The sequence below is a fragment of the Lissotriton vulgaris genome, chromosome 5 (assembly GCF_964263255.1).
Source record: "Lissotriton vulgaris chromosome 5, aLisVul1.2, whole genome shotgun sequence".
Taxonomy (NCBI): Eukaryota; Metazoa; Chordata; class Amphibia; order Caudata; family Salamandridae; genus Lissotriton; species Lissotriton vulgaris.
In genome coordinates, this window is record NC_141693.1 from 1,219,135,250 (window position 1) to 1,219,162,690 (window position 27,441).

Below are 27,441 nucleotides of genomic sequence, written 5' to 3' on the forward strand. Positions count from 1 at the left end.
AAAAAGGATGAACATGTATTCTTTATGTTATATGAAAATGTATAAATAAAATGATTTTTAAAAAAAAATAGTAGTGCATTTAAAAGCACAAATTTCACACCAAAAATGTATTTTCTTTATGTGCCAAGCGAATGAAGCCCGATGCTCCCCAGGAGTTAGCCCCATTAATTGACAATGTGCAGGAGGTACCTCCTATATGTTAATAATTGCCTCCATTCTGCCAGGGGCAACATTTGCTCATGGGTGTACCCCCATGCGCCATGTGGGTCACTGCCTACATTTTACATACAATATGCCAGTGCACTAATTTTGCTATTAATGTTATATGTGTACAATGAGAGACTTCCATTTCAAAAACTAACATTAGTCTGTCAGAGCCAGCATTTTGCCTTTGCCACCATTTGTGCCAAAAATGAACTCTTGTGTGCCAGCACTAGCATTCTGGCATGGGCACCGCATAGGGGCAATAATTAACTCCAATATACCATTATTTACTACTATCAGAATTTTGCTGTGGATGACTCTTATGCCAGGAATTACCTCCAAGAAGGCAGCATTTTTCCATGGATACCCCTTATGCCTACAACTACCTCTAGTAATCCTGTGCTAGCATTTTGCCCTGGGTGCCCCTTATGCCAAGAATTATCTGTAGTATGCACCAGAGCCAGAATTTTGCAATTAATTACTTTTATGCCAGAAAGTACCTCCAAGCTGGCAGCATTTTTCGATGGATACCCCTCATGCCAAAAATTACACCTAGTGTGCCAGTGCCAGCATTTTGAAATGGGTGCCTGTCACACAAAGGATTAACTCCAGTATGCTAGCATTTTGACATGATTGCCTCTGTAAGCCAAGAACTATGCCAGTATGCAAGGGCTAGCAGTAGACACACAAGCTAACATACACACACACACACACAGACTCACTCATTCATTCATGCTCACATTCACTCTCACGCTCATTGTCTCGTTCTCACTGGCGTAGCTGGGGGGGGTCAGTGCGGTCCGCTCAGGCGGCACTATTTTGGGGGCAGCAGCCTCTGTGATTTATTTGGACTCTCGCTGACATAAATTACACAGGCCGACGCCAGTGCCGCGCGGCCCTCCGTGCAACCAGCAAGCACACACCTGCTTGTTAAGACCTACCTACCCTGTTTGTGGTTCCTGTCCCAGGGCCATCAATCTTGTAGCGCGCGAAAGTGCTACCAATGGCGGCCCTGGGCATAATGTTTGGCCAGCCCTCGCGCTGAAATATAGCGCAGCACGGCCGCAGTGACGTGTCACATGCTCGCCTCTTTTGAGCGGCCGCCAGTACAACTGCCATTTTTGCCACTGACCTACACTCTGCTCAAAGCGCTGAAGCGTCGCCTCTGACACCTGTGTTCCAAGCGACGGGCCGCAGCAGGTGGCCAAAGTTGTCCCAGATGCAGCTCCTCAATTTGCCCCCATGGGGGGCTTGGGGGAGGGCAGCCGACCCCTGGGAGGTCTCCTCCCCCGGGCGGTTTGGGAGATCTGGGTGGGGGTCCTTCTTCTAGCAGATTCCATTTGGGCGTTTTTTGGGCTGGTTTTTAGTTGTATTGTGCGGCCCCCTATAAACGGGCGGGGCTCCTCTTTACGGGCACCATTTTGGGCTTGGTGACCTGGTGGCCGGTTGAGCTTAGAATTTTTGTCAGCAATTTTGGTAGTTCGTTATCTTTCCTTGTAGCTATTCTATTTCGATATTATGGCTGGTGAAGATTATCGAGTGTTGGAGGCTATTCGCCTGCTTAGCGAGGCGGGGCGTTTGGACCTGGTTATTGGTGACCGGGGTCAGACCGAGCCTCCGCGGCCCCAGCGGGAGGCCTCAGCGAGGGTGTCGGCTGTGGTGGCAGCGTGTTATTCTCCGAAACGCCGGAGGCAGGACGGGGTAAGTGAACGGGGTCGTTCCAGGACTCGGCGGGCGGGTTCTAGGGCCCGTCGGGGGAGTGATTCTGGGTCTTCGGATCCGTCTGTTTCTTTAGATGCCTCGTTGGTGGAAGTGGTTGGGGAAGGTGATTTTCCTTCTGTGTCGGGGGAGGTTTCTAATGTTGGTTTTCGTGAAAGAGCGGCCTCTGCTCCCGTTTTGCGAGGCCGTCGTGCTTCCAGGCAACGTGGTTGCACGCGTCGTTCGGTTTCGGCCTCCGCGGTGGCGGGTACTGACGTCACCGAGGTAGGGGGGGGCGGAGGCCATTTTGAATGTGGTTACTGTGGCGCAGCAGCCGTTACGGGGTGCTCCGGGTCAGGAGGTACAGGAGGTGGTTGCTCCTCTGAGCGTTATTCGTCACCATGTGGTTCAGGTCCCGGTAACGGTTGACGGTGGTTCTGTTGGTGTGTCCATCGCTCGGCCTTTAGTATCAGGTCCTGGGGGGGTCATGTCTGAGAGCTCTGGTGTGCTTGTGCGGTCCGTGGGGAGGGATCTGAGTAGTCCGTTATTGTTTTCTCCCCACAGTGTCTATCAGAGGGGAGGCTGTGTCTGTCGGTAGCGGTTCTTTGGGGGAGGGGGAATGGGCTCAGATGGGTTTGGTGGAGGGTTCTGGGCGGACTGAAGTTCCCTTCCTTGGAGGGGATTTGTATGGTACGGGTACCTCAGTGGGGAGTTTCCGCCCGTCGGAAGTGGTAGGAGGCCTTCCCCTCGGGGGGACGGGAGTGGAGATGGTTTTGTTCAGCAGCGTGATGTTGAAGGGGGTTCTTTCTATAGGTTGTCCGGGGATTTTCAGTGTCCTGGTATGAGAGTGGTTTTGGGGCCTACATCTCGGGGTTCTTTTGGTGATACGAGGGTTCAGGATTTTGCTGCTCAGGGGCCTGCGTCGCAGATTATTCAGGCTATGTTGGATGTTAGTTCGGATGAGGAGGTTTGCCCTCCGTCTCCTCGGCTTTGCGATGCTTTAAAAAGGAAAGGAGCTGGTGGTTCTGGGAGTTTAGAGGTGACTGGTAGGGGTGGTGGATTTAGTGTTGGCGGTTTGTCTTCTGCTCATAGAGTTGGTTTTAGTAAGGGACCCGGCACACCAGTCCGGCCTTTTTCTTTACAGGTGGGAGCTCGACCTGAGGCAGCAGACTTGGCAGGGCGGCAGGCAGCCCAAGTACGCCGAGGAGAAGTGCGGGTGGAGCCTGGCGCGGCACGTCCCATACCATCGAGGGATCCCGCCGCGGCCATCACACGCAGGTTTACTACGACCTCGATGGCCCCAACGAGGGATTTCGACATGGGCGGTGCATCCAGGTCCAGCGCGACCTTCCCAGCCTCGATGGTGGAATCCAACGTTGTACATGGGAGCGGGTTACGCACGACCTCTCTTGTGCCACGTGGTGGTCATAATGCTGGCTTATCTTTTACAGGGAATCAACAGGTCGTCAGTTGTACTGGCGGGGGGATGTATAGACGGGTTCAGTCGTCATCCCTGCCAAGGTCAAGCGTGAGGGCTGGTAAGGCCCATGGTCGGTCAAAAACGGTGGAGTCAAGACAGACTTCGGTGGTTGTCAATGCCCCTCCCCAGTTAGATGAATCGCTGATTTTAGATTATGATGAGGACAGCCCTGAAGAGGGAGAAGTTCGTGAGATTGTGTCTGGGGGGGGACATGTTAATGTTTCTCATAGTATGTTACAGGAACAGGTGGTTCGGAGTCGTGCGGAATCGTCAAGGCCACGAGTACTCGGCCCCTCGGTGAGGGCTCCTCGGAGGGCGGACGACGGTGCACAGACAGAGTGGAGGACGGAAGCCAGTCAACCGCCTCTTTTACGCCCAGGTGAGACTGTGGTTCAGGCCGTGCGGCCAAATATGGTTTCTATTGGTGTTGGTGTAGATTTAATATCTACTGAAAAAGATGGTAAATTATACAAAGGACGTGTTGTCAGAGACCAAGGTGTGGGTACAAACGTGGATGAACTCAGTACAGGTGAAAAAGTGGATAGTGGCACGTCCACTGTTGGTTTGGGCACTACTAAAAATGTACTTCACAGCAAGGAATTAAAAATTAAAAAGTTGCCGTATATGGGTGTTACGAAGCCTTTGGGGGCTCATTTGATGCTCAGTACAAAGGAAAGGATATGGAACGGTGAGTATGTGGAACTGTTAAAATTGCTACACAGGGAGGTTCGTGCTAAAGAGGGTTCCAAGGAGGAGGAGTTTGAATTGGCTAAACGCCCTAAGGTACCTTTGACTATTGAAAATTGGACGGCGGCCTTTTTAATTTATGCCAGCGTCTACTGCGAAAAGTTCCCTGAGCGCTGCGTGTCATTATTTAAGTACATGGATGTTATCCGTAAGGCTCAGCTGACTAGGAATGATTACGCTTGGGCTCAATATGATGAGGAATTTAGGGCGCGTATGGCTTGGGATCCCGAGGCGAAATGGGGCGAGTTGGACACTGACCTTTGGCAGCACACTATGGGTTCGTCTGCCTCTGGTAAAACGATTTTTACAGCCAGTGGTCTTCCTTTAGTCTATCGTCCCTTTCAGTCCCGTCCCACCCGGGGAGGGGTGGGGGCCAACTCTAACACCCAGTCGCCTACCGGCACGTGTTGGGATTTTAACAGAGGGACTTGTAACAGAGAGTTCTGTAAATTCCGTCACGAATGTTCACAATGTGGTAGGAAGAACCATCCGTTATCCCGTTGCTGGGGTCCTAGGAATTCCGGGTGTCCCCAGGTTTCCCAACAGAGTTCAGGAACTTTCGTGGCACCACAGCAACCTCCAGCTCCCAGGGGAGGGAAGTCTTCATCCGGTGCTGGGCCCAAAGGCTCGTACACCGGTTAATGTTGATCGATTGGCTGCCGCTTTGCGGGATTACGAGCCCGCCGAGCTGCGGTCGGTTTTGTTATTGGGTTTCCAGGTTGGTTTTCGTTTGGGGTATGAAGGACCACGTTTGAGACGTTGGTCCAAAAATTTGAGGTCGGCAGGCGAACACCCTGCCATTGTACAGTTGAAATTGGACAAGGAAGTGAGTGAGGGTAGGATGGCGGGCCCGTTTGATGATTGGCCTCTGGTGAACCTAATTGTATCCCCTATTGGTGTGGTCCCCAAGAAGGAGCCTGGTCAGTTCCGGCTCATTCAACATCTATCATGGCCTGAAGGTGAGTCTGTAAATGATTTCATTGACAACGAAGCTGCATCGGTATCTTATTCTTCGGTGGATGTAGCTATGCAATTGGTTGTCACGGCGGGCCCTGATGCTCTGATGGCAAAATGCGACATCAAATCCGCATTTCGGCTGCTTCCAGTCCATCCTGAAGACTGGTGTCTTCTGGGCATCCATTTTCTTGGAAAATGGTACGTGGACAAGGCCTTGCCAATGGGTTGTTCCATGTCTTGTGCGTTGTTTGAAACTTTCAGTACGTTTCTGCAATGGTGGTTTACTAAACAGAGTGGCCATGAATTAGTCACTCATTACTTGGACGATTTCTTCTTTGTGGGTACTGCCAATTCGTTGGTTTGCCAAGCTGCTCTCACATCGTTTCAATCATTGATGAGTTCTTTGGGTGTACCATTGGCCCCTGAGAAGACCATGGGTCCTTGCGCGACCATGTCTTTTTTGGGGATCGAGCTTGACTCACATTTGATGCAAGCTCGTCTTCCATTGGACAAGAAACAGAAAATGCTTGAACTGGTTGGAATCATGTTGGGAAAAGAGAAAGTGTTTGTGAAAGAGATACAAGTTTTGCTAGGACACCTTAACTTTGCCTGCAGAGTGGTCAGGGCGGGTAGGACTTTCTGTAGGAGGTTGGGCAGAGCTTTGTCTGGTCATTCCCTTCCACATCATCGGGTGAGGCTGTCTGCGGGGGTGAAGGAGGACTTACGCATGTGGGTCTTCTTCTTACATTCCTTCAATGGTGTGCCTTTGTGTCGGGAGGTGGATTGGTGTTGGGATGTACAGATCTTCTCTGATGCTGCTGGAAGTGAGGGTTTTGGTCTTTACTGGCAAGGAAGGTGGTGTGCCCAACAGTGGCCGGTACAATGGAAGAATGGTGGCAGAAGTATTGCCTTTCTGGAACTCTTCCCTGTTGTTGTTGCAGTCACTCTGTGGGGTATGGATCTGTCCCACAAAAAGGTTCTTTTCCGGATCGATAATATGGCTGTGGTCCAGGTAATTAACAAACAGTCGGCCAGGGATCCCCAGATTTTGAAGCTCCTTCGAGTGTTTGTGTTGGGATGTCTGAAACATGATATCTGTTTTCGGGCCCTGCACGTTCCTGGCGTGGACAATGACATTGCGGATGCTTTGTCTCGTTCACAGTGGGAGAGATTCCGTGGGCTTGCTTTGGAGGCAGACGAGGAGCCGACTCCCATGCCGGACCACCTGCGGACGGTAGGCAACACCGGGTCCTTCACCTGGTTTTAGGTTCATTGGCTCCTTCCACAAGAACAGCGTATGAGTTGGCCTGGACAGAGTTTTTGGAGTCGGGTGCGTGTTGGAGGGAGCAGGATTGGCAACGGTCTGAGGATGTGGTTCAGTTCATTTTGTGTATGATGGACAGGAATTTATCTAGAATTACTATTTCTGGAAAACTAGCGGGTATTTCTTTTATGGGTAAGCTTTTGTGGGGTTACTCGCCGTCGGCTGGGGAGTTGGGTAGGAGAATGTTGGAAGGGTGGTCTAGAGAGAGAGGTGCTGTGCGTACTTTGCGATCTCCTTTGTCGTGGCAGAAGCTGTTTCAGGTGATTTCTGTACTTCCGGCTGTGTGTTCTGATAGAGTGGAAGCTTGTTTGTTCGCCACGTTGATGGTGTGGATGTTTTTTGGAGCTTTTCGTGTGTCTGAATTGCTAGGCAACAAGTCCTCCCCTGGCCTTCTGTGGGGGGATGTTCAACTGTCGGTAAGGGGGGTCCACATTTGGCTCTCCCATTCCAAAACAGATCAGAGGAGTATGGGTAAAGGGGTTTGGTTGGAAGCGGTGTCCCCTCCGGAAACGTGCCCCTTACGATGGGCTCTCTGTTGGAAGAAAATGTCGGGTGGGTTATTGGACCTTCAGGTTTTTCGACATTTAAATGGCTCATGTGTGTCGAATTATCAACTGCGCATGGTACTGCGAAAAGCGCTGCGACATATCGGTTTAGATGGGTCGTTATACGGTACTCACTCCTTCAGGATTGGGGCGGCCACGGAGGCCTTCCACAGGGGCTGGTCGAGGGAGGAGATCATGGGCCTGGGGCGCTGGACTTCTGATTGCTTTCGGCGCTATGTTCGAAATGAGGCTGCTGGAGCGCTGGCGTCTTCATCTGTTTTGCCTGTCTGATTCTGTTTTCTTTTTCAGGTTCTGTGGCTGGTCCTCGGGCTGCTTTCATTACGGTGTGGATCGTGGGACATTCCTTCGTTAAGAGAGCTCAAGTGCAAGCTCGTCAAAGTTATTTTGGTTCATCCTTGGGTTTCAATGATCGTTTGTTCAATGTGGTGTGGAAGGGTAGAGGGGGCATGTTATGGAAGGAACTGATCCCTGCACTGAATTCTTGGTTAGTAGGGGGGTTTGCCCGGATGTGTTGGTTCTTCACTTAGGTGAAAATGACTTAGGTTCCGTGAAGGGGGTTGTTCTGCTTCGGGCGATCAAAAAGGACTTGGCCTTATTGCATAAACAGTGGTCGGGATGTCACGTTCTGTGGACAGAATTGGTGCCAAGGAGGGTTTGGAGGAATGCGGTGAAACCGAAGGCGGTGGATAAATCTCGGAGGAAAGTGAATCTGGAGGTTTCCCGTTTCTGCAGGGATTTGGGTTTCGGTCGTATCGTTCATAGTGACATCAAATATGATGCGGTGGAATTTTTCAGGGGGGACGGTGTTCATTTGTCCCGAATGGGTATGGACTTATATCTGCTGGAGCTGCGGGAGGTTTTGTCTCGCTGTCTGACTGTGCAACAGTTTGTCGGTGAATAAGTGGTCGTTTGTGTTGTAGGTTCTTGTCTTTCCTTCTCTTTTTGGGTCCCTCCCCTCCCCCTCCCCCTCCCCCCCCTGTTTTTAGGTCTGTGTGGGGGGGCAGAAAGGTGGGGCTCTCTCCGAATCAGTCTTTCACCCCACGGCTTTCTGGATGGCGGTTTTGCTATGTGATTGTCAGTTTTGGGCCAGGTTTGGACCCGTTAGTTGTAATCGGATCTTGTTGGGGGATGTTTCATACTGATTGAGGTGGGGTTCGGAGAATATGGGTCGGGGGATATGATCAGTTGGTTTATAATCGGTGATGTGATATTTTGTATTTGATAAGGTGATGTTATAATGTTATAATGTTATTGGGGTTTGTATGGTTTTTGTGTTGGGTATGTACGGGTGGGGGCGGGTGTGATGGAGGGTGTGGGGTGGGGGCGGGGTTTGGGGTTTGAAATAAAAACGAACAAATTTTGGTTGTGGTTTAGATTGTGAGGCGGTTGCCGAGTTTGCGTATTTGTAAATGTGCACCTGTTCCAATAAAGCGTCCTTTTTCACACTTCAATGGTTTTTGGGTCTGCTCACTCTCCCCCACCCCTCTCTCCCAAGGGGGGCTTGGGGGAGGGCAGCCGACCCCTGGGAGGTCTCCTCCCCCGGGCGGTTTGGGAGATCTGGGTGGGGGTCCTTCTTCTAGCAGATTCCATTTGGGCGTTTTTTGGGCTGGTTTTTAGTTGTATTGTGCGGCCCCCTATAAACGGGCGGGGCTCCTCTTTCCGGGCACCATTTTGGGCTTGGTGACCTGGTGGCCGGTTGAGCTTAGAATTTTTGTCCCTCCCTCCCTCCCTCTTTTGGGGGGTTGTTTCGAGTATGTCTTTCTCCTTTGGCTGCTGTTTGGGACATGTGTGCATGGGTTTTGGCGTTGTTCTTTTGTCGCTTGAGACAGGTGCGTGGCGGTTTTGCTATGTGATTGTCAGTTTTGGGCCAGGTTTGGACCCGTTAGTTGTAATTGGATCTTGTTGGGGGATGTTTCATACTGATTGAGGTGGGGTTCGGAGAATATGGGTCGGGGGATATGATCAGTTGGTTTATAATCGGTGATGTGATATTTTGTATTTGATAACGTGATGTTATAATGTTATAATGTTATTGGGGTTTGTATGGTTTTTGTGTTGGGTATGTACGGGTGGGGGCGGGTGTGATGGAGGGTGTGGGGTGGGGGCGGGGTTTGGGGTTTGAAATAAAAACGAACAAATTTTGTTTGTGGTTTAGATTGTGAGGCGGTTGCTGAGTTTGCGTATTTGTAAATGTGCACCTGTTCCAATAAAGCGGCCTTTTTCACACTTCAATGGTTTTTGGGTCTGCTCACTCTCCCCCACCCCTCTCTCCCAATGCGCCGTTTAGCCTCTCCTTCCTGCTGCTCCGAATACATTAACAGCAAACTAAGGTGCGCCCAATCCCACAGTCACACGCCTGGGACGAAGGCCTACTTTAATGCACCCCTCTGGAGAGTGCGGGTTCACTGCAGCACCGTGACACGTTTCACCTATCGGCCGCGCTCCAATGAACACAGTCGGACCCCATGGAGCGCCTGAGAGACAGGGCAGTGGGATTGTAAACGAGGGGCTGGCTGCCAGTTACATGCTACAGTGGCCTAATCCTTGTGTCGACGGCACACAGACAGCGTTATCAGCTCTTTGAACTCTGCTTTCCATTCAGGTAAGCCAGAAATATGGATCCTGCTTTATAATTTACTATTTCTTTTGCGAAGTTTTTAATTGCGTCAGTAAACAATGTATTTTTGTGACATTTGGGTAAACTTTAACCTAGGGAGTGCTGCGTGACGATTTAAAAACAACATACATTACTGCGTCTATGCAATCCATAGTAATGCACCTGGTGTTGGCATGTTGTCACTTTTCACCAGTGGGTGCATTTACATAAAAACATCGTACTTTTCATTTTTCCCTAGCCACCTGCCCGGCTGGTGTCATGCACAACACTTATGCTGCTCTGTGCTGTTGAGTATGTGGGCTCGGCGCAGGATGTTTTCTCTAATTGCTGTCTTCCCCCAGCCCATCTAGACATAACTGACAGGCCAGACGAATCTGAACTTAACACTTACCAGTGAAGCCCTCCAGTCATGTGCGTTTGTGACAGACTGGAGGAGAGGCCCTGATTGCATCCTTAACATGACCCACGGGAGAAAGACACTACAACAGAAAGGCTGTCTGTCACATTTATTTATTTATTTATTTATAGGCTTATTACGCGCCGGCATCACACCCGAAGGTGTATCTCCGCGCGGAGCTGTGAGGTGAACAGGTCGAGAGAGCTCCTCCTAGAATAGTGCTGTCTTTAGGCATTTCCTGAAAGCTGAGTGACTCGGGCATTCTCTAAGAGAAAGGGGGAGGTTGTTCCATAGACGTGGACCCATGATGGAGAGGGCGCGGCCTCCCTGTCTGGTCTTGTAATGTCTGGGAACCTGAAGTAACAATTGGTTGGTGGACCTAAGGATGCGGGATGGACGGTGATAAACAAATTTATCCACCAAGTAATAGGGTCCCAGATTGTGTAAACTCTTGTGTATCACACAGCAAATCTTGAATTCTACCCGTTTCCGGATAGGAAGCCAGTGAAGGGCCCTAAGGAGGGGGAGGGACGGTGTTCTGGGGGGGGTGTTGGTCACCAGCCGAGCCGCGGTGTTCTGCACCACCTGTAGTTTATTGAGCACTCCCTCATTGGCAGCTAAAAGTAGGCCATTACAATAGTCCAGGCGACTCAAAACGAGGGCCTGGACCAAGGTCTTCCGAGTGTCGTCAGGAAGAAGGGGAAACACCTTCCGAAGGAGGCCAATAATATGGAAGCAGGACCCTGCAGTGGTGCTGGCATGATGAAAAAGGGTAAGGTCATGATCTAGACGAACCCCCAGGTTTTTTACTACCTGTTTAGGGAGCGGGGCCTGACCCAGGCTGGAAGGCCACCAATCTGGGGTCCAGAGGATTCTCGCCTCCCCAAATAACATGACCTCAGACTTTCCCACATTGCACTGTAGAAAGTTCTTGGCCATCCAGCTGGCGATTGCAGTCATGCCGTTGGAGAAAGCTTGTCTTATCTCCGGGGTAAAGGTCTTAAAAGTAAACAGCAGCTGCGTGTCGTCAGCGTAGGAGATAGGCATAAACCCAAAGGACCTCGTCATGTTGGCCAGAGAGGAGACATATACGTTGAACAACGTAGGGCTAAGACAAGAGCCCTGCGGGACTCCTCTGATGATATTAGCCGAGGTGGAACTAAAGGAGCCCATATTCACCTTCTGGGTGCGCTCTGAGAGAAAGCTGGTGAACCACGCCAAGGCAGATCTGTCAATGCCTATCTCCTTTAATCTGGTAAGGAGAATGGCGTGGGATATGGTGTCGAATGCTGCGGACAAGTCCAACAGCACCAACACCACAGACAGCCCTCTGTCCAGAGATAGGCGTATGGCATCCGTGACGGAGAGGAGGGCAGTCTCTGTACTATGCCTAGGCCTGAACCCGGACTGAGAATGGTCTAGGCTGCCGGTCTGCTCAATGAAGGTGGAAAGATGGTGATTGACGTGCTTCTCCGTCAGTTTGCCGATGAACGGCAGAAGGGAAATTGGCCTCAGATTGGTCATATCTGACCAGGGGATGGCGGTGTTTTTCCTGATAGGCTTGACCATGGCCTCCTTCCACACCCGGGGGACCAGTCCCTCAGACAGGGAGCGATTGATCACCGTCCGAATGCAGGGGCTAAGGACACTCCCAATGAGGTGCATGACACGGGCAGGTACAGGATCTACTGGGCTACCAGACTTAATGGTCGCAATCAGGGAGTTGACCTGGTCTAAGGTTATCTCAGGGATGAATGATAGTGTGGCTGGAGCAGCGCCGGCTGTTCCAGGCTGGAGACTGGGAGAGGGGACATTTTCATCCGTGGATGGGCTTGATTGGGAGATATTTCGGTAAATAACATCAATTTTATCCGAAAGAAAACCGGCCGTGTCATCGCACAGTTTTTGGGTCAGCACTTCTGCACTGTCACAAGCGACAGGCTTGGTGAATGTGCAGAGCACCTGGTACAACATTTTGGGGTCGTTGCCGGCCCCAGAGAGTTGGGAGATAATGTGGGACTTGCGGGCAGCTCTGATGTTTCTATGATAGAGTCTCATTGCTGAGCTATACCTGTCTCTATCGACAGTGCTGCGCGAGAATCTCCAGGATTTCTCCAACTTTCTGCAGGTCCTTTTCTCCGCACGCAGTAAGTCCGAGTACCATAGTTCTTGCTTGCGGTCCGACCGCTGATTGCAGCGTCTTAGGGGGGCGATAAGGTTGACCGCCGTACTCAAGGCATTATTGAATTTGGACAAGGCCTAATTGGGGGAGTCTGAGGGGAGAAAGTCAGGAGGTATAAAGGCCGTTCTAAAAGTATCAGCGGACACCTTATGCCACTGCCTGCGCCATAGCGGCAGGGGGACAGGGTGGGGGCGTTCCTTCGAGAGAGTGGGGAGGGAGAAGCTGACAGCGCTAGCACCAGCAAGCAGCCCTGTAACACCTTCAGAGACCAGAGCTGGCAGAGAGGAGTCGAGGCCATCCCTGCTGTGTCAATGTGCAGTGGCCCGGAGTCTGCAGCTGTGGTGCACTGTGCCATGAGCTCTTGTAGTTCAATATCAAACCGGTTAAATCTTACTGGCAATTTTGCATTCATTTATCACTACGGGCCCTCGTGTAAAGTTAGTTCCTTTCCATTTCTGGTGCTGTGCAGAAGTTTTAAGATCTCCTTAGAGTGTTTTGTTGCTCAAATTGGTGTCATTTCTGATATTTACGTTTCCCTCATCTTCATTGCTTGATTTTTCACACAAGAAAGTGTCACTTATAGTCACTGTACGCCGTCATAATTACACTGAAATTATGAAAATGTTAGATAGCAATCTGAAACCTTGGCAGCTATGCACAGTTTAATAATTAGTGCTTGTGTCGTCGCCACAGCAGAGTGGCACGCACAGTCTGATCATCTCTGATAAATTATTTCAGGCACACACAATCAATTTAGTTTAAAATCTGCAGGCAGGGCTGCTCTGTCTCTTCATCCTTCTGAGTAAGCCTGGTTTATCTGCTAATTTAAGCACAGTGAATCTGCAGGCCCGACCGCAGGGCTGCTCTGTCTCCTCATCCTTATCATGGGCGACCTGACTAACTGGGTTTATCTTCACAGACTACTGGTCAGTGCGTGACAGTTTTGCCAGGCTGGCTCTTGCTGCTCTCTCGGCACAGGGGCCCGCACGGGCGGGGGAGGTAGCGGGTGAGTTTCTTGTTGGTCAAATGTCTGTAATTTCTGATATTTAGAAGTTTCCCTAGTCTTCGTTACATGATTTTTGCTTGTGAGAAAGTGTCACTCTTAGTCGTTGGAATGTCACTCATAATTTCACTGAATTTTTAAAAATGTGACCCATAGCAATCTGAAACCTTGGCAGCTATGCTATCACACTCCTCCGGACTCTGCCCAAGTAAGTACCACCAACCTGTTGAGAGTGGGGTAAAAAATCTGGACTAGTGGTTCATTAGAGTCAGCTGACTCACGGACTCCGGCCACCACAGTGAGCTTGTGCGTGATAGCATGATTGCTGGGCAAGCCTCGGGAGAGCCTGTGAGACACCCATAGCGGTCACAGTCAGGCAGGATGACAAATATGTTTGAAAGTATTTAAAACAAATCACACCAGTATTATTAGGCGAGTGGCCCCGGGGTGCTGTGCGCAGCCCTCTACAACTGCAAGTTCAGATAGTTAACACTTACTTGCACTAGTTAATAGACCAATGTAAAACTAGCTTTCCAATGATACATGTGAGAAGAAGCCTTTGTGCCCGAAATTTGACAGTGAAATGAGATTCAAAATTCGAGTCTGAGACTTAAGCTCACACAATCACGGTGCTGCGGATGCCATGGGTGGCAATCTGAGGGATAGCCCCGGGCGCGACAAGCTCTAGCTACTCCTCTGCTCCTTCTCGCTCTCACTTAGGCTTAGTTACACGTACTGTCCTCCACTCGAACTTATTCTTAAATACATTTCCCTGGTCCCTCTCACACCAAACACGAGAGTGGCCTCAAGGTGCTATGAGGTGCCCCGTGTCCTTTACGGTTCTAGGAATGTTGTTAATCGCAGGTAGAGTGGTCTGGTGACATTGTATTGTCCTCTGGTCCTGGTATAGCGACCATTACCCACATGTGGAGCCAGGGCTTTAACCCCTTCATCGCTGCGCGAATTCCTCTGCGGTGCTGAAGGTTCTAAAGAACCAATGGAACCATGACGGAACGGTTCCGTCATAAGCACAGGCCAACTGACGCTCATGACGGAACCGTTCCGTCATGAGCATGGAAGGGGTTAAGTGTGTTGAAGCATGGAGGCCGGAGTGGACGTGTCGACCTGAGCTCCGGCCTCCAGCTAGTGAAATCCGCCACCATCCTGTGCTCCTGCAGACCTTACCCTGCATTCCTGGACGCTATTAAGCCACCTTTATTCTGCTGCTGGTGTGGGAATCTTACTAGCGAAGTGGAGGGGCAGCAGCCGGGACGAAGCCGAGATGTTTCCCGGCTGTGGCAGCACACGCAAAAGTCCAGGAGTGCCTACGCCAGAGGTCTTCAAACTTTTTTTTTGCCCCCCAGCTGAATTTTTTTAAATGTCAGCCCCTACCCCCCTCCACCACCTGACAGAAACCTCCGGAATCAGGTACATTACTACTCAGCTATAGCTTACCTCAGCAACAAGTTACAAGGACACCAGACAGCGCTGCAATATCACTGACATCAGAGGAGCCTGGACGGGTGAGAGCCGAATTGCTACCGAGTGTCTGTGTGAGTTAGTTGACTGACATTTGTGTCTAGGCTGGTCTGGCTCCTGCTTCCAGTGGCAGGAGCTGGTGGGCCGCCTCACAGTTTAAAGTTGACTGCTGGCAGTCATGGTTTTATATATGGCAGGCAGTGCAGCTTGCACGCATGCTACGTTGGACCGCATTCCACGTTGGCTGGGGTACACTATTATTGCTTTCCTTTGGGAGAGCTTGTATCTGGCGGCTGCTACCGGGACACGACCCCCGACCCCACCGGTGCCATCAGGGCCGTCTGACTGCTGCGGGAGACAGTCAACGATAGTACTAGGCACAGTCTCTGCTTGCAGCCAGTGGGGAGTCAGGTCAGTGAGATTTGTATTTCATCACCTCGTGGCCAATGGGAGAGAGAAATTGATGTGCGGCGAGTTGAGGTACTGAGCCCCCATGTGCAGCCCCTCATTGAAACTCCTTACTTCTTCAGAGCTGCAGGTCTCCTCTCCTTTACCAGTGAACTGGCCAACTGACGGGGATGAGAAGCTCTCTGCAACAATCATGGCTCCCCTCACCATCAGGCCACTCAGAGCCTGGAGGAGTTGCTGTGCTATTAGACGGGCTGATGCTAGCTAACTCACTATTGCAGTAACTTCAACATTTTCATAAGACAATGCTGGCCCCTAGTATAACACTGTGAGCCTTATAAAAAATAGAGCAACCACAAGGTATAGAGATGGTGTGCAACGCTAACCACGCATTTTTTACAACGCGGTACCGTTAGCACGCTACTTTTACCACGCAGATCGTTACAACGAAATGCGCTGGGGGGCGCTCCAGGATAGTAAATACTTTAATTTACTATCCAACTCCTTTCCCTAGAGTCCACGGGGACTGGAGTTGGAATAGTAAATTAAATAATTTACTATCCAGCGCCTCTCCACGCAAGTCGTTGTAACGACTTGCGTGGTAAAAGTAGCGTGGTAACGGTACGCGTGGTAACGGTACGAGTGGTACCGCCATATATCCTATAGAGATACATGGCATTTTCATAAGGTGAAGCAAGTAGTGAGACAGTGTACAGTGCACTAAGACACCCACGGCCGAGTGTGTGTTTAAATTAAATTCATTGACAACACACAATCAGGCCGCTGCCAGCAGTCAGTGGGTGCTGGTCGTACAGTCTGCGTCACATTACAACATCTACTCTAAAATCGATGCTCAAATGGGTATAATTTATGACTATTGAAATGTTTCTCTCATCTTCATTGCTTGATTTTACTTACAAGAAAATGTCACTCATAGTCTTTGAAACATGACTCATAATTACACAAAAATTATGGTAATGTCACATATAGTGCTCTGAAACTTTGGCAGCTATGTTTAATTTAACTAGAAAACTTGCCTTCTTTCTGTGAAAAGCTAACCGTCCTGGGAGGGTTAATTCCGATAGCTGAAATGCTTCAGCTGCAGTGGGAGGCAGGGTCTCCTCTACCATGACACCGATTCCGTTTCATAGCAGAGGAGACTCGCTGCCTGCAACTGAAAGCCTTTCATCTCTCGGAAACTGGGAATTACATTTCTTTCAAAATCTCAAACGTATGGGCATGTCATGCCCCATTAAGTGTTAAACAATTAAATGCGAGATCTTAGGGTGGAGTGCGCGCCCCCCCTGAGATGGTGATGCGCCCCCCCCAGGGGGGCGTGCTCCACAGATTGAAGAATTCTGGCCTACGCCCATGCGGGCGCCGGATTGTCTGCCTGTGAGGAGCTGAGCCTAGCGTGGCTTCCTGGCCCAATCACCCTCGTGCCTGAGAGGGAAGGAGACTTTAGTGGGCCTATCAGGGCCTTGATCTGTTGGAGCAAGCCTGGTGGCCGACCGGCAGCCCTGAATCCTGAATGTGGTGTTTTTGCGCTGGGCCTGCCGGGGCCTCTCTGCGGTGCATGAGCCAGGTGGAAGACCTGACTTCATGGAACAGATCCGCCTGCCCTGGGCGTCAACCTCCCTCCACAAGATGGAGCCCAGCATGACCTCAACATCCGCCCCGGGATCCAGAATACTGCTTCCGCCCACCACCACACGGCCTTCTACTCATACGGCCATTGCCCCCTCAGGGATCCCTACTGACCCAAGACCACCGGCCCTAAGTGTAACATCACCTGAACGCCTGGCTGAACGACGGCAATAATGTCATGCTCTGTAAATATGTAATATATAATTGTCCAACCCTAATAGTTTTTTTAAATGTAATCTTGAGTTATTTGCAACTTGTACATATGTAATTCTAACCACTAGTATCGGTAGTAGACGTATGTACTTACTACCATTCTTATGTGAATTTAGAGTTTTTCTGTTTGCATCTTTTCCTTGAGTGAATTTTCAATTTGTATACATGCAACTCTAACCACTAGTATCTGTTGTAGACATATGTATTTACTACCATTCTTATGTGAATTTAGAATTTTTCTGTTTGTGTCTTTTATGTAACTCATGTACTCCGAAGTCCTTATGTAATGAAACTGACCCTTTTGTAAAGCACTCAGACACCTTTCAGTAAAGTTTGCGCTATATAAAATCGCATTAAATAAATAAATAAACGAGACACATCTTCTTAACTCACCTTCAGGTTTCTGCGCTGCTTCTCAGACTCTGGCTAGTGAATGGATTAACAGCAGAAACACTTACCGCCTTGAGCTCTTAAGCAAAAAGCTGCGCACACACCAACCTGATGCACTATGCAGTCTCAAGTCTTCAGCCTCTTGTTTTTTAAGTCCATCCTCTCTCAACACTACATAGGGTGGGGTGAGATGAATGAGGCTCCTGACCACTCCCAGCACGTGATAAAATGGAGGAGGGTGGGTGACGGCCCGATTGAAGCGTAGCCCCAGGCACCGCAGTGCATAAGTTTAACGCACCAACGTCTACCTTTACATGTGAGCTGGCAGTGTGGCACCAAATAGCTGGCACTTGAGCATGCTGGAGCCTTGAGTCCAGGACTAAGACAGCCCATTGAAAATCTGTCTGATGGCTGGTCCAGACACCTCCACGCGACTGCGCCAGCCACAGAACCAATTCCGTGCCCCAGGTTGCTTTTAGCGAGGAACAAACTTTTTAATGAAATTATATTATTAGAGAAAAGTGAAGTATTATTCACTATTGGTATAATAAAATAGGCCACAAATATGGAGTGTGGTCCCAAAGCCCACAAGGTTGAGCTGCACTGGCTCCTGCTGGCTGTGGTATAAATGATTTACTGCTGCTGCATATTCGCTGCCTGTGCTATGTGATAGAAACATTGGTTAAAATAATGTCACTATACAGAAGCCAAAATGAAAGACCGTGCTTATTTAAACATCTTCCCTTTCGGCTTCTTGTACGATATGGCATTGGCTTCATTTATAGCCTGTGGGCAGCAAACAAACCACTTGATCACTCCCTGACTCAGCATTTTCTCTTTAGTCAGGGCTCAAGTAATATTAGTGTTATTAATAGTTCTGTTATACACTTTGTAAAATAGTATTTAACTATTCTAACTTCAGTTCCAGCATATTTGGGGCCAAGTGCTTGATGGTAGGATAAGCTGCAGGTCGATTTGTTTGATTTAAGATACTTAAATAATTGGTAGTCTATATTTCGGCAAAATATTTTTTTGCAATCTATTTTCACATTACACATTTATTTTACACCGATAACGTTTCCAACAAAATGGACACTGGCTCTCTGTTACAGAACGGAGTAGCCAGCGATTTACTATGAAGTTTCAATGTTCGTTTAGAGCCCTTGGATTTTGGTTGGGAAATGGGATTGTAACTGACTATAATTGTATAGCGTTATAAATACATTGTAATGTTTTAAATACTTATGAGGTGTTATATTATTTTTCTAACCACTTTTGTGTGAATTTAAATGTATTTTTGTATGGCAAAGCGAAGCACAATAAATAAATAATACAATTAAACCTTGCTAGTTCTACTTCCAAAAGCGCATTCGCTAGATAATTTAAATAAACATGTGACGTTTGCATTTTTTAACGGTTTTGATTCAAAATAGATTGTGTCCTTACAAAGAAGCATTCAAAAAGTTACCTGGTACTTGATACCCTATGGATGGGCTTGCCTTTGAACGTTTGAACCAGTGTTTGCAGGTCTGTGGGTGCTGCTGCCATAGCAATCTGGGATATAGGATTGGAATCTCTTTGACACCAGAGACTCGATTGTCCACAACATGGCTACTTGTTACACCTCAAAGTGACAACTGCATTGAAATATCCTATAAGATATGTTTTTTAATTCGTTTTTTTAGTATGTGCTGCACAAAGTAAAAAATAAATAATCATCTGGCTTGGAGATCTTCTAATGACGAAGTTTCCTGTGGGTCTGGTGAGGTTCTAACAAGAGTGGCAGTCCAATACTGCTTTATGAGAAAAAAATTGGCAAGAGAAATAGGTGTTTAGAAAGCTAATAGGTCAAGCTTGTTCTAGCTGCACAAGTGCGTTGTTGTATTTTATTGTAGAGGCTCTCTGCTCTTGCTTGATATTTTTGTAAGGATGGATAGCACACATATACAGACCCTATACGAATATACATTAAGGAAGACATGCAGTCAGAAACCACCATACGTGCACACAGATGCTGGACAAGTGCAGGGATGCCCATACAGCTGTGCTCGTGTAAATGAGGATGACTTAATGGCATTACGTGCACGCCTTCCAAAATGGCAAATTCTTCCTATGAATAAACATATGCTATGTTATGTGGAGTTGTATAGCATGACTTATCCCCGACGGTTCTCCAGGTGCTGGAGCAGGGGTGAAGGCTGTCTGCTGGGAGTATTTGAGTTAAAGAGGCAGGTCTTGCAGAATTAAAGAAAAAGGGAGGCCCTGATGCATGGAGGTTGGTCATTCCCATGACTTGGGTGCGATGTGGTAGAAGGCTAGGCTGCCCACTCTGCCTTTGCGAATATGGAGGAAGGGGAAAGGGTATGTGAGGGAGAGTGAGGTTCACTTTAGGAGTCTAATGGGTTGGTGGAAGTGAAGGTGGCAGTCAATATATGCTGATCCTATGTCTTGTAGTGCCTTGTATGCATGTGTGAGGAGTTTGAATTGGGAACATTTGTAGATCAACAGCTAGTGGAATTCTTTGCATCATGACGTGATCTGTGTGCGACGTGGACCCAGGACGAGCCTAGCTGTGGTGTTCTGGATGGAGATTCCAGCTTAGAGTGTATTTTTGTAGTCTAGTCTGCTTGTGGCTAGGGCTTGAGTGACTGTACGTCTGTTGTTCGTGAAGATCCATGTGAATACTTTCCTGAGGATGCGTAGTATGTGAAAGCAGGAGGAGCTAACTGCATTCACCTGTGAGGCCATGTTGATTTTATCATCTAACATGATTCCCAGATTTCTCTTGTGATTAAATGGTATAGGTGTTGGACCAAGCTCTGATGGCCACCAGGTGGAGTCCCAGAGGGAGTTATTGTTCCTGGAAATTAGCACTTCAGTCATGTCCGAATTGAGTTTCAGGCTGTTGTTTCTCATCTGTTCCGCTACGCAAGATCATGCATTTGGTGAAGTTGGATCTGGTTGTGGAGGACTTTCAGACATTGAGGAGAGGATGAGCCTGGTGCCAATAGTGTAGGAAATAATGGAGATGCCATGGGATTTGATGATGTTAGCAAGTGATGCCATGTACATGTTGAACAGAGTGGGGTTGAGATGATCCTTGAGCTACTCCCAAGATCACGTCTTTGGCCTTTGATGTGTAGGGCGGGAGTCTGATTCATAGAGCTAAATTAATAAAAGACAGCAAAACGTGTTTTTGGATTTGTTTACAGCTATTACAATGTGCTCGTATGAGTTTTTACAATGGTACAATGGGCTGCACGCAGGCCCCCTCGCATCTCATTGATCATATAAAAAATAAGGCAAGATGGCACCCATGCACAAATGCAGGGGGACTAAAATAAGGGTGGGCCAGACACTGCTAAAATGCCCCACACATGTAAGCTATGGTTACACTCTTTGATGCAGGGGTGTTTTGGATCCAGAGCAATGGTGTGACCCTCAGTCCCAGTTCGACGCTGGTCCACCTTGAGCTGTCGGCAGCAGTGACATACCCTCTACATACTGTGGTGGTGCCATCCTGCTGCGAAACAAACATGCCTAAGTGCCTAACTCAGGGTGGTGACAATTGAACCCTCTGTTCTACTGGCTACATTCCAATGTGGCCGATAAGTAGAACAGAAAGGTCGTGGTGGATCTGAAGAGCACTGCCATACCTCTCTCTTAACGAGATGAAACCACCAGCGTTTCACACTCTTCTAAATACAATGGCACACAGAACAGTCAAGCTGCTACAGACAGGTCCAAATCGGATGTACATGACCACACATAGTCACACAGTAGCAGTTTTACCTTCTTTTATCCACTCTGAAGTGGTAGGAGGAACAATGGTGTAGAAAGGGGGCAGAATTGTTATGAGGAGATTGAGAAGCAGCAAGCTTCTTCCTTCGTTGCACTTTGCCAGTACCACTCATAGCTTCACTTCTGTACACATCAACTTCCACATGTTCTGTCAAGCACTGCAATATGTTAAAGCATATTTGTAGGAAATGAATCAATGTAATTCCACTGCAGCGAATAGAGGTTTCACTGACACTGCATTGAAATGCAAGCAGAACCTTTTGCCGGAATCATCTTGATTGTGCTGTGGAGAAGTGAATGACCAGTGACCGATGAATGTGGGCTAATTAGTATGTAAATGACAGACTAGTCAGCTTCTTAAGGAGACTTATATTTGACCCTTTTATCTGTATAGAATCTTATAAGCTCTGGCAAGAAAGCAAAGTGTCTTCTAGCCAGACTTAAAAAGAATGCTTTAAGACCTATCACTTTGTCCAACTCGTTTTAAGTTTTTCATTGAAAGGGCAAACAATCTAAGCTTTTTTACGGGTTGGCTTGAAATTCATTCATCCCATGTATTTTGTAATCACAAGGACGGGCGAAGGTCTGACAAGTGGAACCACTGGCTTTGCAATCAGCTAACGGAGGGGTTTATGCAAGAATTATGGAGTAGAAATGCAGTTTACCCATTTTAGAGAGTTAATATGACTTCTTTATTATGGACACGGGTGCATAACATGCTTTGAGAACAGAGCCTTGGCACGTAAGTAATGTGTTGCTGTCTAACTCACTGGAACTAAATGTATTGACATTTGAAGGACGAATTCCTTGTTGGGCACTACCTGACCAGCCTTCCTAGGTACTCAGCCACCTTTGGGTATTGACTCTTTTGAGCTTTGTTAATTTCACATTTACTGCTCCTCCATTTCCCCAGTACTTGAAGCATTTAGCGGGGGAGAGTGCACTCTGCCTGGGAGTCTGCACATATCCTCGAGCCGTGCCCACACATTGAGTTCTACTGCAAGAAAACATCAGGGTTTTTTTGTCATTCTACAAGGAACTGGAGAGTCATCCTCCTTTTATGTTTGCTTTTAATACAGGTCCTCTGATTGCCAGCTCTATCTTTTCTTTGAGAGGCAATGAAAAGCAAAATATGTGCTGCCGGAGCCATCAATACTCCAGGAGAGCGTGTGGTAGCCATCAATCCACAAGTAAGTGAGCAAAACTTAAACGGAGATCTCTATATTTTTTGTACGCTGGGTAGTTCTAGCTAGGTCATCGTTTCCATAGGGAATGTGTTTTTTTTTGTGTTGTGGGTAACTTTGACACCATTTGATGAATCTTCACGAAACTTTCCCAAAAAGTGCTCTCTTTTGCCTAGCAAGGGCCAAGACTAAAGGGGAGCCCCAAATCCCTATGCTTTTTCTATAGACTGCTTTAGTACTACACATAATTACACCAGATTTGGTGGGAAGCTAGATCTTGGTCCGCAGATTGTGCTTTTTGTGGTTTGGTGTCAATCCGTTGAGTAGTTTTAGAGAAATAAAGGAACAAAAATACTTGTGTATCCGGACCCTCCGAGGGAGTCCTAGAGTAGTTTAGATTTTATAAATAGCTCGTTCTGATTAGCCCAGAGTTGCTTTTTTTACTTCTGGCCATCTTGCTCCCATGGGAGTCAGACTTTCACAGGAGCGGGCACTCTGATTGGCTGTCAGCAACATGAGAAAAATGTTGCTGGAAGTCATTACAGGACTCTGGATTTAGTCTTCTGTCCTTATTCTTAAGGGCACTAGTGATTGTTGAGGGCAGATGCACAGCAGTTGTTTTTGTAAGTCATGAAGATATGTTTGGCTGAGTTTTTTGGTGCTCCAAAAAGTGACGTCGAGGGTCCGGCGGCGTCAGAAAATCATTGTTTGTTTGTGAAGTTAGTGAACCACTAATTTCATCCCTTTTGGGCACACAATTCTGTTGTCTTTTTAGTAGAAAAAGACTTCCACACTGGTTTTTCAATTAGTTCATAGTTCTTGTTTAATTCATTGTATTCATTGATTCTTGTAAAAATGTAAATGCGAATATGGGTGGAAGGTTGAAAATTTGTTTGAAGTCAGGTTCGATGTTTAACAGTGACCAATGTTTCAAGATGATGTTTTTGTATTTTTTGCTAGATGTTGAAAATTTCGAGACCACCACTGTACGTGATTGTTCTGGCTTAACGCTTGGTGTTAAGAGTTTGTTTCTTGTTAGCTTATCAATCCTTCCTTTGGATTCCTCTATCAAGGATTGAGGGTACCCTCTATTGATGAATTTTTTTTGCTGTCACATTTCCATTCACACAACGTTGTAAAGTGCATGCACTATTCCATGTATTTTTTGTGTTACTTGTATATATTGTACATATTTAAACAGTACCCTAATTGGCTTATTCATACACTCTTTACAGTGTCTGTTCCCTGACGAAGGGCAATCATCAGTGCCCGAAATGCATTAGATGTTTTCACACAACATTGCCTAAAGTACAAGATGTTAAAAATTCATATGATAATGATTTGAAAACAAAAAGGATTACAATACTTTAAATGAATTAAACAAGAACTATGAACTAATTGAAAAACCAGTGTGGAAGTCTTTTTCTACTAAACAGACAACGGAATTGTGTGCCCAAAAGGGATGAAATTAGTGGTTCACTTATTCTTAAGGGGTCATGGTTGGGAACTGCACCTTGGATCCCATGCGCGGGCCCAGAGGGACCCACCCTTACCCGGGGGCCAAAATGGAGAAAAAATGGCGGTATTACTGCAAAAACAAAAATGGCCTTCCGGTGCATGTATATTTAAGGGGTGGGAACGCACAGCCCACCTCCCAGAGGCATTTTTGACCCTGGAGCTCCCATCCCCCAGGGCCCAATGCATTTCTTATGGGGAGGGCGGCACTTGGCCCCACTTCCCAAGCTGTGTTTTACCCTGGGGGCCCCAATCTCCTGGGACCCAATGCATTTCTTGAGGGGAGGGGTGTGTGCGGACCCACTCCCAAAAGCGTATTTAGATCCAGGAAACCGATCCTACTGGCCCAATTAAATTATTTAGGAAAAGGGGAATGCAGCCTCCCTCCCTGAGCCACTTTGGCCCCGGGTACCCCATCCTTTGGGCCCAATGCATTAAATAATGACAGGCAGCAGTGCGGTCCGCCTCCGTAAGCCCATTAATGGCTCCAGGGACCACATCACATGGGGTCGGCTCAATTACAGGGTCCCCAGGGCTTATTTAGGCTTAGGGTGGGGGGCTGCATACCCCCTTTTTAGATTCTAAGGCCCCAGGGGATGGGTTCTTTAGGGTAGAAGAAGGCTCAGGGATTGGGCCCGCATGGCTCTCACCCCTTTTTTTTTATGTGTTTGGCCCCGAGGGACGGGTTCCCCGGGACTTATTAAGACTTGGGGAAGTAGTCTTGCTCCTCCTTTTTCTTTTTTTTGAATTAGACCCAGTGGATGGGACCAAATAAGGGTCGAGGTGTTGGCTGCACCCCCACCGTAAATATATATGTCTTGGCCCCAGAGGATGGGGTCTCCCGGACCCGAAGTCCAACCCTACGCTAAATACGCCAAAGGCTGTGCACTGTGTAAGGTTGGCAGCCTGCTGAGGGTTTTATCACAGGGTCTGGCGGCAGGCCAAGCTGTGGCCAATTCCTGCAGTGCACGGCCTAAGGCTGTGCTCAGTGTGGGGTTGCTTGCCTACGGGAAGTTGGACGCAGGAGCTGGCTGTAAGACTGTCTTGCAGCCAGACCCTTTGGCTAACCTCATGCCACGCTCGACCAAATGCTATGCGTGGGCTGGGGGTATGCTGTGTGCGGGAAGGTGGGGGTCCACAGCCTCCTCGCAAGTTGGAAACCTGGCCAGGCTCTGTATCCAACTTCCTGCTGAAGCTGAGCGTAGCGTATGGTTGGTTGTCTGTGGTGGTTTGCCACAGGTCCTGTATGTGCAGGGTGGATGGTAATATTTGCACTGCTTATGACCTTACCCATTACATCACTCATGACATGGTTAGTATCATCACTGATGACATCATCCACAGAATATTGGATGCACCCTCTTACCCCCCAATATAACCATTAATACACCCACTCCCACCTTCCACACTACCATTGTCAAAAGCATTGACACACCCATACTAGTACTTACACTCATACAGCCACTGATATTTCCACTAATACACCTATACAGCCACTCACACACTGTCATACACTCCTAGAGCTATTCACACATCTACTCACTCACATATATATATATATAGTCAATCACACTGCCACATACCCATACAGTTACAGACTCACTTACTCATGCAGATACTAACATGTATTCACTCACCTATACAATTTCTGACACAAACACACACTCACCCATACAGCCACTATCACAATCCCTTTCTCACACATACACTTACCTACACTGCCTTCCACATATGTAGTTACTCACCCATATACTACTGATGCATCCATTCACTCACCAACCCAGCCATAAACGCACTCAGTCACCTATATAAAACTTTATAAATAAATAAATAAATACAGCCCCTCACACACTCACTAACCCATACAGCTAGTGACTCACCCCCTCGCTCATCCATGCAGGCATTCACACACCCTCTCACTTACCCACACAGAGAGTCAGGCAACCAATGAATCACCCATAGAGGCACTGACATACCCACTCACCAAACCATGCAGCCACTTAGACACCAACTGACAGACTGATACAGACATTCTCACTACCATTCGCTCAGACACTAAATCACTCACTTATTCAGTCACTCTCCCACTGAATCATCCAGAAAGGCACTCATACAACCACGGATTTATCAGTACACCTTGGTATGTATATTTAAAACTCATAAACTTTTTTAAAACACTCAGTCACTAGATGATGTCATCAGTAATGTCATTTGAGATGTCATCAGTTATCTCACTGATCATGTCACGAGTGATGTCACGTAAGCCACATTGACAAATGCTCACTAATACATACCTAACAAGCATTATACTTTATAATTAGGGCTCCCTGTTTTATGGTATTTATATTTGTGTCATTTCCGCCTGTATTTATCCAAATTTATTTTCTGCTCATTTTACCTGTATTTATCCATATTTAAATTAGGTGTTGTGAAAGAATTAAGCTGAAATGTGTATATTTTTTATGTATTTAACCAGTTAATGTGCACTCGTGCCTCAACGCCTGATAGGTTTCAATGATATATACACAGTTAGATGGTAAAATATGCACTTGTAAGAAAATATGTACATTTTAGTATCAAGGTTGTGCTAATCTATCTATTGTTGTTTAAGGCTCTTTACTAAAATCCCCCAATTTATTTATCCCCTTACTTGTCAATTCCCCCATCTATCGGCCTGGCAGTCATGATTGACATCATTTAGAATCTCTCAAAAACAACCCATATTTCGTTTTCATCCACATTTAAAATTAAATGCAGACCGGAAAATAAATGTTTTTCTGTCAGTATACATCTATAAAAATCAATAAAAACCGAAAACATGGAGCCTTATTTATAATTCATATACAGACACAACACATTTTCTTATGTTTGATTCATGAATACAAAACTCCTATTTAATAATGTGACTAAAGGTACTACAGTTTATCTGAATACAAATATAGATCTGTCTGTTCTGCACATGGTGCTTAGACATTTAAAACATTGCCAGTTTTTAAGGCATTGCTTAAGGTAACTTTCAATTGTACTAACATCTTAAACACACACCCTCTGTCAGATACAGTTTATCTGATATATTTTTTCACATCGCTGTGATACTCTTTTTTTTAATCAAACTCCCATATACAACTTCATTTCTAAGGTAAAGATTTTAAATAATTACAAAGTTATATACATACCAGTGAATTGAATTAGTAAATGATATTGATGTTTTAGCTCTTTCTGGATAGTTTTGAGACTGTTAAAATTTGTAAAAACTAATCGCAAGAATGGTACACCACTCCATAAAAGCAACTATAAAATAGCAACCTCTTCAACTTTCCACTCTATGATCATGAGAAAGGCAGCAAATGAAATCATGTCTTTCACTTTACACTACAATGTCTACACTTGTGAATGGTTAGCCTTTGTTCCCCATTTGCCTCTCTTTCAAAACGAGGTTCCTGTCTCCGCGTGTTCTTGATGATCACGGAGAAATCGCCAAATAGAATGGGGGCCAAACCATTATTTAGCTTCAATTCGTTTTAATTTAAATACTGCACAACAGTTTTTTAGGTAGCCCTGAGTTTCAAATTAAAGTTTACCATTACTTAAATTGTGGCATAACTCCTCAACTTAAAAAAAAAGAAATT

At 47.2% G+C, this 27,441-nt stretch overlaps 1 protein-coding gene across 3 annotated transcripts in view; it reads left to right on the forward strand.

Annotated features, from left to right (window-relative positions):
* Nucleotides 1–27,441, forward strand: part of LOC147712333 (zinc finger protein 8-like) — a 129,719-nt gene that overhangs the window by 38,739 nt on the left and 63,539 nt on the right. For 2 of the 3 annotated variants that reach the window (XM_086920315.1, XM_086920316.1), the window contains exon 3: nt 22,193–22,303. The exons of the other annotated variant lie outside the window; for it this stretch is intronic. In XM_086920315.1, coding sequence (XP_086776441.1) covers nt 22,193–22,303 — 111 coding nt within the window. The remainder of the gene's footprint in view (nt 1–22,192; nt 22,304–27,441) is intronic. 3 annotated transcript variants of the gene reach the window in all.